General features: G+C 31.9%; 2 protein-coding genes across 3 annotated transcripts; one reads left to right on the forward strand and one right to left on the reverse strand.

Moving 5' to 3' along the window:
- Positions 1 to 521: 521 nt before the first annotated feature.
- scaf (inactive serine protease scarface) lies at positions 522 to 4788 on the reverse strand. The gene is made up of 10 exons (XM_034338928.2): positions 4630 to 4788; positions 3209 to 3313; positions 2835 to 3106; positions 2547 to 2751; positions 2239 to 2387; positions 1784 to 2176; positions 1557 to 1705; positions 1180 to 1463; positions 827 to 1080; positions 522 to 712 (listed from the first exon to the last, which is right to left on the reverse strand). Exons 1-10 carry the CDS (start codon positions 4646 to 4648, stop codon positions 533 to 535), a joined length of 2010 nt encoding a protein of 669 aa, XP_034194819.2. The 5' UTR covers positions 4649 to 4788; the 3' UTR covers positions 522 to 532.
- A 7822-nt stretch (positions 4789 to 12610) lies between these two features.
- Positions 12611 to 16650, forward strand: LOC117611584 (BTB/POZ domain-containing protein 1). Of its 2 annotated transcripts, none has more exons than XM_076690419.1 (6): positions 12611 to 13580; positions 13697 to 14380; positions 14457 to 14616; positions 14829 to 14986; positions 15061 to 15295; positions 15374 to 16650. In XM_076690419.1, the coding sequence occupies exons 1-6, from the start codon at positions 13309 to 13311 to the stop codon at positions 15533 to 15535; spliced, it is 1671 nt and encodes a 556-aa protein (XP_076546534.1). In that variant the 5' UTR covers positions 12611 to 13308; the 3' UTR covers positions 15536 to 16650. The 2 variants fall into 2 exon arrangements, with proteins under 2 accessions (XP_076546534.1, XP_034195460.2); XM_034339569.2 differs by having other exon boundaries at positions 12620 to 13580; positions 13694 to 14380.
- Positions 16651 to 19347: the final 2697 nt, after the last annotated feature.

Consider the following 19347-nt stretch of genomic DNA (forward strand, 5'->3'; position numbering starts at 1 on the left):
AATTTTATTAGAATTACTACTTCCTTGCAAATAACACATTTTTAAAAATCTTCTGAAGGAAAGACAATCAAATATTGTCAAACGCGACATCTTTCTTTATCACTTTTTATATATTGGTAGGACTGTAAACTGTTAATTGAATTTTTTGCGTTGGAATCCCTATTTTTGAATATATCAATCAATTATTGATTCTTTATAAACGTTTATAAAGAAGATGTAAAGAAGTTTTACAATATATAATAATTGATATACTGTAGCATTATATAATATTCATATGAGATAAACATAAGCTTTAGCCCAAATATACATATATGTATCACTACACTTAATTTTAATACATATATAACATCTCAATATGTTAATATTTTATTACACTATCATTTTGAACAATAATTACATAACATATTCTATTGGTAATATCTTGAACAATAATTAAAAGGGTGAGTTCTTTTATTGTTCTCCTTAAAAATATCTATTTTATGAACAATTAAAATATACAATATATAATACAAGTATACTGGTTAATGGATTTTTAATTTGGAGGTAGATACTGATTATCTGTAGATAAAGTACTTTCTCTATAGTCATTTGAAATTAATAAACCTTTATATTGCGTGCTTGTTTCTCTTTGTATTGTTATGGTTTCACTTGGTATTGATTTAAACATTGTCTCTTTTATCCATTTGTCATCTAATGGAGCAAAAATGGCAACCTGAAACATTAATTATTTTAACAAATATTAACAATGTATTTTATAGTTTATGAATTCAATATAACATATCATAGTAATGTAAAATATTGAATAAGTTATAAAGAAATATTTTACTTGATTTGTTGCTTGGCATCCTGTATCTTGACTATAAATTCCAGCTAACTCATAAAGACCATTCTCATTTTCACATGCTAGTGGTCCTCCAACATCTGTTTCACAAACATTATTTTGCTGCTCCTTAGGTGTAGTACAAATACTTCCATCTACAGTATTCACTCTTAAGTCACTATTTGCTATTTGTTCTTTGCAATATTCTTGTGGAAGTATGTTCATACTAACTGCATGCATGATTGCTCCAGCATAATGAGCTAAATTAAAATGATATGGAATTATAAATTATTTTTATTTCTATAAAACTATCCATTACCCGTTTATTAAAATTGATATACCAGATATTTTTTAATTACCTTGAAGGATGGATTTTCCCCAACCAGTGCTGATGCAAGGTCTATTTTGTTGTAATGGAGGCTTTGTGTTTGGTATACAAAGAGGATTTATATGATAATCAAATGCTGTAGGCTGCTCTAAATGTAAAATTGCAAGATCATGTTCTCCAAGACCCCTTGTGTACCCAGGATGTACATTTATGTATGATACATTCATAATTTTATAAGGAAGTGGTTCTTCCTGCTCTACTTCATACCCTAATTTCCATTCTCCTAACTTTATGGAAACATCATTTGGCAACAAGCTAATTAATGAAAAGTAAAAATTATTATCACTTAATTAAGGTAATTAATCCGTTACATTTCTTACTATATAAATTACATGAAAATTGATTTACCTATCGACACAATTAGCAGCTGTTAATACATCCTGTGTGCTGACTAAGGCACCAGAACAAAGAATCTTTCTTTCTTCAGCGTGTAAAACCATCGCTTGCCATGGAATTTCGGCAAAAGCTGTTTCCGATTCTTTCAATTTTTGCGGTACCTAAAAACATTTTTTATTTTTATAACTTATACATTATTTGATATTTTTTTATACACCTTTTGTATCATTAAAAGTTACCTGATTTCTAACTCCGCATATTTGTTGAGGTTGTCCCAAATTAACCTTGTTTTCATCGTGTTTATCTTCAGGAACATTTTCAATTGGTGGAAGTAAAATTTCTGAAGAAACTACGGAATTTTCAGGTAACAGTACCGGTTCTGGTTTTTGTTCGACTGGCACAGGAATCTGCGGACGAGGAGATTTCGTTTCTCCTTTCGTAGGTGTCTTCGTAGGTGTTTTCGTAGGAGTTTTATTTGCCTTCACTTTAGCGATATTCAGAAACGTGGGAAATCCTTGCTCGTCGAAGCCACCGGAGTAATTTGCAGGTAGATTTCCGGTGGGCCAAGGATCCACGTAGTTTGGATCTCGGCAGCACTTGCCGATTATTCCATTTTCTGGATTTTTACAACTCTATAAAAGAGTGCAAGGACAATTGTTTAATAATTCTTTTTTCTATTTTTTCATTTACTTACGCTTAGTGGTACACGATTGAACAGTTGCCTACCAGACAACGTAACAGGCTCCGGACTAATTGTACCATCTGCGGTGCAAAATTTCTCTTCAACGCAAAGAAGAGCTGCCGCACAACCAACTTGCACGGGAACTGCTACTGCAAACGCATCTAAAGATTCCAATTATTTTTAAATAATATAATTGTGATTTATTACTCATACACCGTACAATAATTAACATTACAAATAAGAAGAATGTCAAAAATTTCATATTGCTTTTTCTTATAGCTCTTAATTTTAAGATTGAATTATATAGTTGTAAATAATACTTTGTATAGCAATTCCTTCAGTCGACTGCGAACTTGAGATTCCACCACTTTCTTCCTGGCTCGGTCCAAATGGAGGGCTGACTTTGATTCCTATATTAGTACCGCTACTTAACTCTTGTTCTAATGGTACAGTCTTTACAGTTGACCCCTGATATTCTTCTGCTACTATACAACAAACTTCCGTTTGGACTCTACATTGCCCCTTCTGTTTCAAATAAATATGTTCATGTGGCGAAACTTGTATTATCGAATTGTATATTGTTTCAACGAAATAATAACAATTTTTACCTTGTTAGATAGGGAATAAGCGACACTGTTAGCAACATGAATGTAACCATCTATACAATCATGTTTATTGACGCAAATTTTATTCACCCCCACGCAGCTAATGGTGAAATCTGCCCCTTGTCCCGAAAATGACGTTGATTTCGAATCATCGTAAGCGAAGAAATCGTCATTAAATGGTTCTTGCTCGACTTCCTGTACAGAAGTTTGAAATCTGGCCCTCTGTTGTTCGGGACTTTGAAATATCACTTCCTGTTGTGCAGAATCTTGAAGTACTATTCAGAAGATAGTGAATGTTAGTAATGTGTGATGTTTTAGAAAGATTATAGATATGTCAGTCTGTAGTTCAGTGATTAGAAATGGGAATAGGTACAGACCTATGTCAGTTGGAGGTGTGGAAGGATATCCATTCGTTGTCCAGATAGAAGTAACTACTATTAATGCTCCAAAAAGCATTTTTTTTCTGTCTGTGCTATATATATCTATAAAAGAGAAGAAACTGTATAAGTATGTATAGCCATGATAGGTGAGCACGCGACTCGCCCTATGGGGGGCATAGATTTCTTCAGGTGGTTGTATTAGAAACACATTTTACAATGTGTTATCTTTTCATTTATATGTATATTCCACAATATTATTTATAATTTAATAAACAAAAGAAAATGAACATTACTATGTTTACTTAATTAAAATAAAAACAAAATAGATATTATTTTTTATTTAAATTTATTAATGAGAATAAATACATAATGCAAGAGTTACAAAAGTAAGTTTGAAGAAAGTATGGAATGGATGGAAGCTGCCATATCTCAGGTAGAGTGTATCTGAGTAAAGTGGTGAAAAGCATTAATTTTAATATATGGAAAAAGGAAGACCCATCACCCGGAAATAGCTGATCCAGGCCACATCGTCTCGATCGAAAGAGAAAGGAATGCACACATACAGAGATTCTTGATTTTTACTTTTCTAATGTCCTACATTCCAAGAATGATATTTTGGAGCTCACGTCATTCTTTCCTCGACCTCGACTGTGTTTCACTTTACCTCTCTATCTTCCTTTCTCCCTTTCCGTTTCTTATTTGTTCATTGATTTTTTACTATTATGTATAGATCGATTTTTTTAAAATATAAAGTTTGCTTTCTCTATTCAATGATTTTCTAAAGATCTCTAAAGTTGTTGGTCCACTTGATACCTTTTTCTCAATACATTTTTCTTTATCTTTATTCTATAGTATATCCTTGTAGAACTTTTGCGCGATTAAATATAATAGGCTTCTTATTCTTTTAAAACGATTATATATACAGGAATATTGTTTTTTAATTTTTCACGTTTTTCAAGGTATTCGTTTTTAAATATTCCTTCTGTGACTCATGTTTATTCGAGTCTATATTTCCAATTTGTACAAATGTATTCACTAACTTATTTGTATAAAGTAATCAATTAATTTGTAAATAGTTTTGCATATAAAGTACTGTAATTAGGATTTAATTAAAAAATGATTTAGTCATTTTTTAAACCAATTAAAATTAATTTAATTAAGATTAATTAAATATGATGGATGATAAATATAATGGAATAAGTTATGATAGATTTGATTTTGTTTTTTTGTTAATCAAAGTTATTCAAAGTTAATACATAAAAATATACATATACTTAATTAATGAAAAATTTGAAAATCGTTAGATATCATTTTATGAATACTTCAAATAGTCTTTTTATAGAAGTAAAATTTTTCATTAAAGTATTAAGATGAAGTTTCAGATTGAAGTGTGAATTGTAATAATTAATTGTACTTACATGGTTTATAGATCCGCATGCGAAGAGTACGAGGCACTAAATGAAATTTACTTTTCCACGTGATACCTAAAAGAAAGTTACTAAAACTGGCACTGCTTTAGTATTCGCTCTTCTTTTATATCGATTCACCGATCTTCGATATATCCCTACCATCTCAATCACAATAACAACCTTGTATCCAGCATCTTTGAACCAGCTTTTCTACAAATTTTCATGAAATCATCACCATAACTTTTTCCTCTTTTTTTCGTCAGTACCTTGTTATCTAACTGCACACAAATTTTTGCAAAAATCATTTTGTCACAAAAAGTTTCCACATATTTGTCTATTTTTATAAATCGATTTCTTCATGAATTATGCGATTATTTTTTATGTAAGTAAGAAAGAAAGAACGAAATAATTTATGCCAGTAAAATTTAAAGAATTTCAGTTCTTATAAAGTTGAAAAATTGGATCCTTTGGTCAAAACAGAATGATAATGTTCTTTTGACAAAATGAGGAATGCTGATGTTTACATTTAATTAATAAAAAGAAATGGAATTCTATTACATAAAATTTTATAAGTTTCTCGTGAATAAGTGTTGAAACTTTTTAGCTATATCCAGGTCCATGCAACTATTATACTTCGAAATTCATGAGTCACCTCCATCGATCAGGATGATTTTAATCTTACCAATTTTAGATGCATACCAGTGGTTGTTGTTTTAATGTATTGTTTCCTCTATTATTATTTTAGGATTCCAGATTTTGACTCATTGTCCTATACGACGTGTTCCATAACACTACTGTGTATAAATCGTCCGAAAACTAAGCAGAGCCAGTCCATAACACGAAAGGTAAAGAAAAATGATAAATTATGCAATTTCATTTGAATAAATTTTAATGGAATTATGCACCGTGCATATCAATCGAAGCATATTTTTATGCTCTACAAAAAAGTATTCAGGTACTTGGGAGGAAAATTGATTAGTTAAAAAGATATCTCAGGGAGAGAAGGGGAAAGCTTCGAGGTCTTTCCCTAAGATTTCTTTTAAACTAATCAATTTTCCACCCAAGTACCTTAATACATTTTTGTGAAGAATGAAAATATTTCATATTTCCTGTACGAAAATTGTAATTTTTTATTTTATATAATCTAAAAAACGATATAACAGACGAATAAGATATACATATAGCCTGAAGTTATATTTCATCAAAGAAGAAATGGCAGTTGGGTGTTGATAGCGAACGTATTAATGATATTTTGTGCGTTTATGGTAATATTTACTCGGTTGTTTTTTCACGAAATCACTCTCTCGAATAAAATACAACACATTCGCATCCTCATAAATCAATACCTATTTACTTACTATCTTATAAGTCAATATTCTTATATCAAATAATGTTAATCAACTACACCTTCCCTCTCTCCTTTCAATTTTAATAAAACTTGCAATTATACAATATTCGACATGAATATTAAATACATGTTTGTTTTACTAGTAGCGAAAGTTCAGATTTAGAGGGTGAAAAGTTGAAAAAGAACAACTGTTTCGATATATGCGATAACAATAAATGCACTATTCCTTTTTGTATCGAATGCAATATTAAATAGCAAAGGAGAAGAAAGACAATATTTTAAAATGATTTTGAATGAATGCAAAGTTCCAAAAGTAAAGGTACCATGCTTTCAAGTATGTCTGAAATTGACACCTTATATTCTGTTTGGAAACTATCATTTCGAACGCCTTGAAAAGCAGTTGTCACTCGTTTCTATTAGTATAATATAATACAAGCGGAATCATCGTAACGATCTTTGCTTTAGCTTAAAGTAAATGGTTTCTCTTAACATATTGTACACTGGTCGCGCTGTGTGGCAGGATTTCGCGTATGTTTTCAATGCTGACAGGAACTTGCTCCTTACAATGATAAAGAACAGTAGATATGACAAAATATTTCGTAAAAATGTGATACATTTTACTATTGAAAAATATAGAGACTGGTATCTTTATAAATAGTTTATATACTGAAAACAGTGGTTTTCAATTTTTATAACAAGCTACTCGAGAAGTTTAATAACATTTTTCAACCATTTTCTATTAAAGTACCGTTGTACACGTTAGGTCTGAGTTATGATTGACTTAGCCACTGCTATTTAACCCTTTCGCGGGCAAGACAGCTATGACCATCGTTTGTTTGATTTTTAAGCGCTATTATGTAAATTTCAAATGTCTGTGAAAGGGTTAAAATCCGTGGCATCCAAGGCCAATCAACGCAAAGTAAGAAATGGTCTTCAGTGACTTAACCCATTGACTCCGAAGCAACCTTGCTTATTCAATAGAAAATAATAAGCGATGTTCACCTCCAGTGAGCAATTACTATAATACGAAACGTCTTTAGGCGCTGTTCGTCATTGGTAAGCAGTTAATCCTGAACGCCTTTAGGTGCTAATCATAGTCAAAGGATTAAGCCAAAATTATGCAACTATTCAACGTTTATATACTTCAATTAGGTTGTAATTTTCTGCTGCCATCGGCACAGAAATATTTTACTAATTAGTATTGAACTTTAAAATTGTGATCTTCGACAATCATTCTTCATATTTAAACGTTCGTTTGCCTTAGATGGTATTGACCTTCAGTTTTACAACTATTACATTTTTTATTGAATCAAACGAGGTGCTACGGTAAATCCTGGAATAATTACTTTAGCTTTGAATTATGTACTTGGAAATTTGGTAATGAAATTCTTGGAGATAATAAAAACTGGGATTCGTAGTATAAGAAACGATATAAGGAACATCCTGATCGTTTTAACTGTAAGAGTAATCAAAATGTTGAGGTAACAGGAAATGAGAATTTCAGTGATGTCATCGGTGTTCATTTAATTAGCAAAAAAGTTTATGACTAATTTTAAATTTTGTTCAGATTATTTTTTGATCAGATTATTGGAGACGATTAAAATTCGCATGGCACTAAAACACCCTGTATAGCCTTCACTGGTTATCCGTTCGTGGCCACTCATAATAATGGCATTCCTGATTGAATTAGGATCGGAGAAAGAACCTAATTAGGATGAATAATCTTGGGTAATCAATTACAGTAATGAGAGGAATTCTTTCTTTTTTAACGATAGATTCAAAATAACTATAAATATCTCTAATTGAAAATAAACTTTTAATTAATATCAATTTGATTTATAAGATATTAATTACACTTCTAAAATTAGTAAAGCTTTCAAATATAATTTTATTAATAATTTTTATTAGGTATAAGGAAAAATGTAAAATTGTAAATGTATTATCTATATATAGATGATTTCTTGTTATCAAGTGAAATAAACGACTATTAATGCGATAAGTATTGAATTTATGTAGATGTTGTTTCGTTTTCCCTTACCTTTTTATCAATATTCTCCTTCTAACACTGGTACCTATAGAAATTTACAAGTTGCATTAACGGAAGTCGTTGCTGACCACTCTACAGCTGTCGGAAACAGGTACTACATTCTATTAATTTATTTTTTTTCAAATGATATGTGACATTTATTGCCATGGTTTATGTTTCAAGCTTAGGTTCCATCGCGGTAAGATTGCAAGTTACGTTCAATTTGATTTACGTTGATTCATAAATAAATTAAACCTCTTTCACGATTATTATATGTTTCATACTTAAATATTATATGATTCTAATATTCGCAAAAATTCATAAGTATGTATTTTATTTATTATTCAACATCAGTTATCGCTTTTCTACTTTTAACAGCTAGCATTACTTAACATAGGTTCCGATACCTTTATCGTATTATTAGAAGTATGTACGTGTGAAAATATAATTTATTAAAAAAAATATATATACGGTGTTTTATTTTATATAGAAAGATGTTAAGGTTCAATATTTAAAAAGTCAGTGATTTTAAAATTTTATAGAAAAAGATTTAATTACTTAGTAAATTAAATTATTGAATTATTAAGTATTTAGATATAATAAGTAACAAATATGAACCATCTCGTATACTTCTGAAGTTATCTTCTTGATGAATTTTTATAAGGTGTTGCATAACAGTGTTATTTAGAGTAAAAGTCGCGACAAATATAATTTAAAAGATCTTATTATCAAAGTAGACATATTATAAAAATAAAACACATAAGAAGAATATTTATTTAACTTTTCGTTAAAGTAACTTTTCTTCTTTACATCCATATGAAATATTCAGCCATGAGAACGTATTAATAAATATAAATTCGTATTGCACATCGACCAATGGAAGTATCACTATGCTAAAACGGCTGGTAATTAAAATATTCACTTTCACTATTTATAAAAACCTGTAATGTAGCCTATATCTCCAACTGTCACGGGGTAATTAAAAATTTAAAACATTTTCTAATTACTTTTCACAAATATAAGATTATGCAATTAAATATCTTAATTTGTACACTGTAATTGTATTCAGCATTAAAATACTTCATTTTGTTAATAAATGAAGTTATTTCTTGAATTGAGAATTTGTGCTTATAAATTCTAAAATTGCAAAGATGAGTTCAATGTAATTTTTTTCTATAATAGTAAAGAGATGTTTCATTTGTATCAATCTACATATATGTATATTATACAGTACAGACCAGTGATTTAAGAAAAAATTACAAAATTAATTGTTTTCAAATTCTACGTACCAATCGAGCGGAATTTAGTATAAGCTAACTGAAAACACCTTTGGAAAGAAGGCTATATTATCAGCTGCGGGAGATAAGAGAAGAGAATTTAAGACTGAAGAGCAAAACGACTAAGTATTTGGAGTCTTTGAAGTGTTATCGTCTTGTGACGAAATTTGGGAGGGTTTGTCCTCCAAAAGAAGAAATGGAAAGATAGGTTTAAGTAGGGGAATTTTAGAGGAATCCTAGGAGAGCTTCTGGATTCCCCTGCTCCATACCTCTTCCCCTTAAATAAGGTGTATAGATTATTCTACACCTTGTTTCCCACAATTTGAGGAATAAGGACCTAAAATGGAAGAAGTCCATAGATCTTTGGATATCTTCAAACTAAGGGGAGCCCAAGGTGAGCCTAACACGGATAGATAAGACGAGTGGTGGGACATTCCTTCTCCTACACTTCAAATAATGCTCTTGAAAAGGATTGATTCATATTTTAACATAATGCCAAATGACACTTTAGTTTTATATGCAAATGTGCATTATTCTTCAATCGACTCTTGTATATTTAATACCCGTTTGCACCCTGCTTTTCTCTAGCTGATACATCCGGCTTTTCTTTACACAATTTAGTGTAAAGACGCACCCACGAATTCTATCATTGGGAAATTTTTTATGGAACAGCAAGCTTGTAACTTTCACTTCCTTTGAACCTTTGATAGTAAACAGATGCGTCAGTAACCCAGGAAATTCCGAAGGGCAGGTATAAGTTATGTACTTTCTAATGGTTGCGTGACCTTGGGCAAGGTGATCAGGTCTGAGAGAAAATCTGAGATTGCCTCTCGTTCAGAGGACGCTACTCCCACACTTCCAAAAAAGGTGCGCTAAGGGTGAAACGGAGCATCGAAAATCAGAATTTAGAAAGCTCTTGATTACTTAATCCCGTCACTTTCTATGGCTACTAGAAATTTCGTTATATATCAATTATTATAACTCAAAACGAAAATAATTATTTATTATATCTGAATATTTAAGTTACACAACGTAAAATTTATGTAGCGTATATAAGTTTAAAGCAAATGGTGAAGTATCACAATTTTATTTAAAAAAAATTTCTTTGGAATTGTGTACCGTGTAATACATCAATCGAAACGTATTTTAATTCTCTATAAGCAAGCATTAACGCACTTGGGTCGAAAATTTATTAGTTCAAATTGGGTCATCTTGGAGAGAGATCTTCGGGCTCTCCCGGACTCTCCCTAAGATATCTTTTGAACTAAGCAATTTTCGATGCAAGTACCTTACTATTTTCTTATAGAGAATTAAAATACGCTTCGATTGATATATAACAAAGTATACATATAATTTCATTTAAAAAAATGAAACTACGACACATGCATCACGTGATGCTCCCTTCGACGCCATTTAATTTTTCCTAATGACATTTTTTTCTATCTTTTACCATTTTAAAACTATATCTTAGTTTTGGTCCAGTTGCATGGGATACCCTATAGATACCGCTCCTGCATTTAAATATTATTATAAATGCTACCGTATCCGAACTATTTTACTGTTAAATTAATAAAATATTTACAACTAACGAATAAAAATTTAAATTTCCCAGAAATCTGTCACAGGCAATCGAAATAATGTAAAGTAGCGCGACCTGTTTACGTGGATAATTTACGAAACAAACTTGTTCAATCAGTGACTACAGATGCAAAAGACTAGACAATGCCTTTTTTTCCTCTCTTTTCTCTTTAGTTATAAATAGTTAGAAATGTGAGCGGAAAAGTGTGGTTCTTTATTTGATCTATGTAAGCGACTAAGTATGAGTTGAACGAATTTGAAAAAGCCGCCGATGTTCGTTGGGCAATATAGAGGGGTACCCCTCCTTACTGAACGCCATCTCGGGCTTTGCCCGAGTAAAGCCAATTTGTAATGTAATGTGTAATTTATTTAAGGGGTCCGAGACACCCCCAGGTGAGATCAGGGGCGGTATACCCCCTGTGGCTCGGGGGGAGTAGAATACGGCCACGGTATCCCCTGCCTGTCGTAAAAGGCGACTAAAAGGGGACACACACGCACACATACGCACATTCACATAATTGTAAAAGTAAGGCGGGGAAACGGATGTAAATTGTAAAGCGAATTGGAATTAAGTATGGCGAGCAAACAGAGGTGAATTGTAAAGCGAATTAGAATTAATGTAAAGTTTCAAAATTGCGTGGGTAAAGTTAGCAGGAGTGCCAACTTTAACATGCGCGTGGCCATAGCACAGCCGACTCTATAGTACTAGCCGTGCTGAAGTAAAGATGGCAACACCGCGGGAGTCCGGTCTGAATATATCAACACCTACCCTACTCTATCTGCCTCCCGGACTCCCAGACTCTCAGCCAATCAACGTCGTCAGACTCCCGACTCCCGACTACTCTCTGGACTTCACATAACCTCTTTGGTTTCGTTCCAATAATTTCGCTTGTTTCAAGGTTTTTATTAACTTATATACACGTTTATCAATTCTTAAATGTTTCAATTTGATCCAAAGATGGTTTCATTTTGCTTCATACCTAAATTTTCTTGAAACCACTGTAAATATTTTAAATATCATGCTTCACAACATCAAACTACTTCGAAAGTACACAAAATATATATCACATTTATAACAATTTTATACTACCACATCACTTCTACTTGCCATAGTTGCAACGTTTATGTATTGTTTATACATAATTAACACAAAATAGTGTATATTACTACAGCGTTTAATTAAAAGAGACGTTAATTACAATTCCGAGCATGGGACTCTGTTTTTGAAAATAGGACTCCCGATTGTCACGTGAGCGGTGTTGCCACGTTGTTCAGCATGGCTAGTACTAGAGTCGGCTGTGGTAGAAGCAAAGAGGAGGTATAATAAGAGGCGACACTCACGGCGGCACCTTTGATGTCGAGGTTTTGCTGTCCCTTTAAATGGGTTGTATCAACGAGCGGGAAGTTTGAATGAATTGGATGTAATAGTTTCTTTTCATGACAATCTTTTATAACTAAAAACCTTTCTGCGTTGTCAATTTTTCTGTATATTATTAATCGAAGTATTTACATTAATTTTACACAATTGAAAAGTGGGAAAGTAAGAAATATAATAAAATGATAGTATTAGAAAATATATTTGAACATAAATTATACGATTATACAATAGTATGTTAGTATGAGGGAATATATTTCAAGACATTACAATATTTACAAATTTCCTATCTTTTCTAATGCAAGTTTTAAAATCCCTATTGCTGTATTTAAGTGTATAATAACTTTAATAAATATTCTAGAGAAAAACTGTCGCAAGGGTGAATAAAACCAGTTACATTTCTACATAAATGATACATATTTTTACCTACATGGGTGCGAGGTAAAATAGAATGTGCGTTTGAAAAAAAGATGTTTTCTAAAGTAAATAAATAATTGTAAAAGGATTCGTCTGGATTGATGTAATGTCTCCCTGATAAGATGGACCTGCAATTGCTAAAGAGCAAATATATAAGATCAAAAATATGTATTCTCATTTATCTAAATTATTTATTCTTTATCTACTCTTTATCGATACTACAGACTATCGAATTTCACGTTACACTGCACATGCATACATGTAGACTATGGCGGATGAACTATAAACTGATGAATACGTGTGAATAGATGTTCTTAACAGCTATAGTTGGTTATAGTATAGTTTGTGGTAAGCACAATTTATTTCAAAGCACATTCTAATCAAGCAAGTGCCAATTTGTGAAGGCACATGTCATATAGCTACTGCTACTGGTACCTGCTAATGAACAGGTGAAGAAGTTACCTCTAAGCAATGACATTTGCATTTTTTTCGAATCTATTCTAATTATCACGTTCAAATCTTGTTGTTCGTACGCACAAAAGATTAAATGATCGCAACGAAACGAGCGAGCTAATGAAATCGTTCGCACCGCTTTTCTCGACACGATAAGCAATAATTAAATGAAACGGGGCAGTACATCGAAAAATATTACACTTCATGTGCGAAAATGTCCTCGGAATCTTCCTTGAATGACGTGTCAAATGTTGTATCGAGACTACATACTTTACGCTTAGGTCACGAGGATAATGATGAATCTCAGCAAAACGTGAACCTTGCTGCGCCAGGAGATTCATATTCTGAACCTGTGTGTAGTACACAACCAATTGGTAATGTTACTCTTTCACGTACTAGACGTGCACTTAATTTTGTTTGTGATGAAGATCAACCAACTTCTTCAACAGCTAGAAGTGGAGAATCTTCTTCCTCGAATGGGGATAAGTAAGTATCTTAGCATGTTTCAAATTTTAATTTTATAAAGTATAATTCCATAAAATTCTGCTGCATTTGCAAGCATTGCTTTTGTAATAAATGTATTTGTATTAATGTTTCAGTAGACCTCCAACAAATGCCGCAAATGCATTGCATTTAGAAAGAAGACCTCAAAATAGTATTGCCTTGGAGAATGCATCAACAAATAGTCAAGCAACTGTAGCATATAATTGGCAAGGTACAAAGGCAACAATGCGAGAAAGAATTGTCTTTCTTTTCAATAATGAAATATTATCAGATGTGAGCTTTATAGTAGGAAGAGGAGCGCAAAAACAACGTATACCAGCTCATAAACTAGTCTTATCTTCTGGAAGTGCTGTTTTTGATGCAATGTTTAATGGAACACTTGCAACAGCTTCTTCAGAAATAGAAGTACCTGATGTAGAGCCTGCTGCTTTTTTGGCAGTACTTCTTTTTTTATATACAGATGAGATACAGATAGATCCTGAAACTGTGATGACAACATTGTATACAGCTAAGAAATATGCAGTAGCAGCTTTAGAGAAGCATTGTGTGGATTATCTGAAGAATAATTTAACCAGTGATAATGCTTTCTTACTTTTAACACAAGCTCGTCTTTTTGATGAACCTCAGTTGGCTGCAGTATGTTTGGATACCATAGATAGATTTACTACAGAGGCATTAAATGCAGATGGATTTACAGATATTGATATTGATACATTAAAGATTGTTTTAGAAAGAGATACTTTACGCGTTAGAGAATCTAAAATATTTCAAGCAGTTGTCAGGTACATGAATATGCATATAACTATGTACTTTAGTAAGTATGTATGTATGTATATATTTATTTGTCATTTCAAATAGATGGTCTGAAGCAGAATGTACAAGGCATCAATTACCAGTTGCTCCCGAAAATCAACGTCGAGTGTTGGGAGGTGCATTTTCGTTGGTCCGTTTTCCTTTGATGTCGAAAGAAGAATTTACTGCTGGTCCAGCACAATCTGGACTTTTGACTAATTCAGAGGCTAGTATTATAATTATCTATAGTAAACTCGTTATATTGTCGGTTCTGGGGCTGCCTCATGCACTATGATGGCAGAGCAAGCGTCACTAACATGTGTGAAACTTGATGTGAAGGGAAACTTACTTAAACAGCAATATAGCGAGAGTTTACTGTACTTTGGCATACGTCTTATGTAATTGCAAAACAGTTTGTTAAAAAAAAATATTTTGTAGGTTCTCTCTTTATTTTCGTATTTCATACTAAATCCGAAACCAATGATAGAGTTTCAAACAATGCCTCGTTGTTGTATGACTGGTAAAGAACAAACGGTTTGCAGATTTCAACATACTAAGAGTAGATGGGGATATAATGGAACAAGCGATCGTATAAGGTGACTTTCGAAATAACATATTATTAGTTCTACAATTACAAGATCTCATATAATTATATTTTTCATTTATTTAGATTCAGTGTTGATAGGCGCATATTTCTTATTGGATATGGAGTTTATGGCAGTATGCATGGTCCAGCAATCTATGAAGTATTAATCGAATTAATACACACTGCTTCTGGGAAGGTGATTGCTACAAATGCAACAAGTTTTAGCTGTGATGGTTCAAAGTACACTTATCGCTTAATGTTTAAAGAGTTAGCAGAAATTTTGCCTAATACAATTTACACTGCATCCGCAACATTTAAGGTCTGTACATGATTGTTTGATATTTTCTATTTTTCGGTGAATATTTTTCTGAATATTATATTGTTATTATTATTTTAGGGTCCTCATTCGCATTATGGAACTAAGGGTTTGAAAACGATAATGGTAGATAGTGATTCGGGAAATGGGAAAGTTAAATTTGAATTTAATATTGAGGCTGGAGATAATAACGGAACATCTATTGATGAAGGACAAATTCCTGAGCTTATATTTTACACTTAATAACTCATGTACATAACAACAACATTCCTTTTTTTCAGCTTCATTGTCTCTTAAAAAGTATTATTGTAAATTAAAATTAACAAATTTTATATGTCAATTTTTTTGTCAATGATAAATTTTATATTGAATATAGAGCTTTTAACTAAATGAATCATGAGCATATTGCTAGTCTTTCAAGTTTTATTCATGCTGCAATCGAAAGAATAATGCTTTATATTTCCTATTTAATTGAGAGTGTTGAAACAAATTAAAGATCTCAAAAGGGCCTTATTGGGAGAAGAGACTGATTCGTACCATTGAAGTAAAATTAAAGTTGAAGCAAATAACTTGTTTTTTAATTAAGTATCGTAGTGGTTGATTTCTTCAAAATTAAGCAAGACTTAGTTTCCTACTAAACCCTGTAATAAATGAGAATCATTTAAGGGTTTTATGGGTAAATAAGTTTTAAGCTTGAAGAAGATTGAACAAGTCATACATTGAACAATATTAATATTCGTAATTGAAGATAATCTATTTTTCTATCTTTTCAAATAATATGTACATGAGTGGTAAATTTATATATACAGTAGTAACGATTTTATGTATAAAGAAATATAGATTCTCGTTATCATTGTTTATAAATTTATTTTGTTTAATCGTTTGTTTTCTGATAAGTGCATAAAATAATATAAAATTCGTATTCGTGTTAACTCTTAGCATGAAATAACAGTATGCTACAGTTTAAAGCTTACTAAACATTGTTTAGAAAAGTTAGCAATAAATTCTATAAATTTCGTAGGAAGTTGTACATTGTCTGTATGCATGTAGTAACTAAATGGAAGCAACATATTGTTATCTTTCTAGTGTTGCTTTAATTTGAGCGATATAAACGTAATATTAAGGAAAGTTACTATATTTTTTCGTTGAAATATTAGATGTATTAAATCTTCCATGTTTCTTGTTAGTACTGATTAACTGCGCAAACTAGTCAAACACTTATCTGCATATATTTGCACAATAAAGAAAATTGATGTATGATCGCGATATTTTTGTCAATAGCGTGTAATTATTTATACTGTAATTGTATTATAAAAGAGGAAGATGCACATAATAGCATTAGAGAATTAAATAAACTATTTATTCAATTAAAAATTTATTCTCTTCCATTATTTCCTATCATATTCTTAAATCTCTATACAGTTTTTCTTGGATATTATCATTTTAATTTCCATTTTAATATGTGAAAAATCAATTTTAATACAGGGTGTCTCACTTAAATGGATACAGTGGAACTATATATTTTTATGTGGAACTATTTTTTTAAGTGGAACTATATATTTTTTTTCAGATCATGTAATAGTGCTTCTCAAGACGAATTCATTAAGCTATAATGTATACACACGATTTTAATCAGTTTTCAAGATATAACGTTTACAAATTTCCCGATTTTCAGTGGATACGACTCAGTTTGAGTGACAAGTTATAAAAGTGACCCTATTGTAGCGGTAAGTGCCACAGCGGGGGTCTACGCTAGGAACGGCAGACCCAAAGAATAAGAAACCGCAATAATAGGGCCGCTTATACGACTTGCCACTCAAACTGAGTTGTATCCACTGAAAATCGGGAAATTTGTAAACGTTATATCTTGAAAACTGATTAAAATCGAGTGTATACATTATAGCTTAATGAATTCGTCTTGAGAAGCACTATTACATGATCTGAAAAAAAATATATGGTTCCGTTTAAAAAATAAAAATTGACCATCATATCTCTTAAACTAATAATGCAAAAGATTTTTCACTTCGGCCAAAACATAGACCCCCTTTTTCCATGCAATTTCCATATCAACAATTTTTTGTATCATTAATAGTTACGGAATAAGATCTCTGTATCCGTTTAAGTGAGACTCCCTATATAAGGGTGGTTTAATTAGAATTTTTACTGGGTATGTTATGTATAATTATTTTACTGTAAGAGTTATAAAACTATTTAAATGTTAAAATTCCATATGGTAGTCGCGGTAATTTTGTATAGTATATGCGCATGCAAAATATAAAGTTAAAAATAAATCTAAAAATAATATAAATAGAATGATTAAAAACAGCAATTTGATATTTATACAGTATTCTGTTATTAATAAATATAAAATTATTGTGGTAACATTAGCCTTCGCTTTAACCCCTTAACGCTCAGATTTTTCTGAAATTTACCGTCCAAAAATGCACAAATTTTTTGGATAAATTCATATTCTTAGTATATTGTAACATATTTTATACATCGATAATATCTATATGATAATAATATATGAATTATTTTTACCGAAATAACGAAGTCAAACTCAGGATGCTTTATTCATCGAGGCTGCGTTTCGAACTAAGGACGGATCCCAGCCAACACGCACGAGATTTCAAGCGAATGTTTATATTGGAGAGTCGTATCGCTTTACACTTCTTACAATTAGAACCAACGGATTTGATGACTTATCCAATTCATTTATGTTATAGCTAATGAGTATCGAATTCATTTTTATCTATTTAATTCAATAATAACGTGCTGATATATCACGTAATGATATAAAGAAATAATAATAATACAAACAAATTTTAAAATTTTAAAAAGAAAAGGCTTGTTAGAAAATTCAGTGACGGAGCTGGAGCGCTAACAACCTAGCGCCTAATTGCACGGCCGACCAGATGTTGGCCGATTCTTATGAGATAAACCCCTAAGGGGCACGGAAGGATTTTGGAACTGGTCAAGACAAGCCGTCTTTCCTGGGCCGGAAAAGTCAGTCTTGTTTGGCCTGTTCGATGGGTAGCATCGCTTTGTACAGAATCATATTGTGTCTCTCGATGCCGAACTATTAAAAACTGTCATCTTTTGACTTCGATTAGTTCTTTATCTTACAGGCTGTAGTTCCGAATACGACCGGTCGCCGATCAAGATGAAATTTGGAGGGTTGGTTGGGAGCAGGTAGACGACCCCAAATATAAAGTGGTATCTTCGGCTTCCTATTAGTTTCCGAGATATTAATTAAAAACTTTCGTACAATACATAGAATTTTTCCTATACAGACGTAACTAACACTACCGTCTTCGCTGTAGCTACCGTCATCATCGTGTCGAACAGCCGTTCACACCATAGCTATATCAGCTTCCGTTTCTATAGGGTGTTCCATGTAAAATCTATTTTTTTAGTTACATTACGTTATGTTTCATATTTTATTACTAATTCTCAAGAAATTAAACACGTTTGATTTATACGTAGGTTAGGTTAAACTAGATAAATTTCCGGCCGCCAGAAGGTGGCCGGCAACGCTACGACAGTCGTCGTATCTCCAAAGTTTTGAATAGGACACCCTATAGAATCTATAGTATAGATGGTCAGGTTCGACTGTCGAACTTCGACACTTGACGATGTCAGCTTACTACAGCGAAGACGGTTGTGTTAGTTACGTCTGTATAGGAAAAATTCCATGTATTGTACGAAAGTTTTTAATTAATATCTCGGAAACTAATAGGAAGCTTAAGATACCACTTTATATTTGGGGTCCCTTCCTCCCTCCCCCAACCAACCCTCCAAATTTCATCTTGATCGGGGACCGGTCGTATTCGGAACTACAGCCCTTTTTTATCCAGAATTTTCCAAGGAGTTGATACGAGTAAAGAAAGAAATGCAATTCTATTTAAACAAAAAGTGCATCTGAATTTTTTTAATGCATCGTTGCATTCACGAAGAAAATGAAGTCATAGAAAAATAAACATTATCATACCATTGACATGAACAGCTTTTCCTATCTCTTACCACATTCAAGATATAACCCGTCAACAATTGCG

Source organism: Osmia lignaria, chromosome 10, assembly GCF_051020975.1.
Source record: "Osmia lignaria lignaria isolate PbOS001 chromosome 10, iyOsmLign1, whole genome shotgun sequence".
Classification (NCBI taxonomy): Eukaryota; Metazoa; Arthropoda; class Insecta; order Hymenoptera; family Megachilidae; genus Osmia; species Osmia lignaria.

Bases quoted from the DNA above. Each gene is read 5' to 3' on its own strand.
- LOC117611584 (XM_034339569.2), top strand. From the start codon at position 13,309: ATGTCCTCGGAATCTTCCTTGAATGACGTGTCAAATGTTGTATCGAGA. The intron at 14,617-14,828 runs GCTAGTATTATA...AATATTTTGTAG, and splicing joins GACTTTTGACTAATTCAGAG to GTTCTCTCTTTATTTTCGTA. The intron at 14,987-15,060 runs GTGACTTTCGAA...TCATTTATTTAG, and splicing joins GGAACAAGCGATCGTATAAG to ATTCAGTGTTGATAGGCGCA.
- scaf (XM_034338928.2), bottom strand. The intron at 2,177-2,238 runs GTAAGTAAATGA...ACTCTTTTATAG, and splicing joins TCAATCGTGTACCACTAAGC to AGTTGTAAAAATCCAGAAAA. The intron at 1,081-1,179 runs GTAATTAAAAAA...ATTTTAATTTAG, and splicing joins GGGAAAATCCATCCTTCAAG to CTCATTATGCTGGAGCAATC.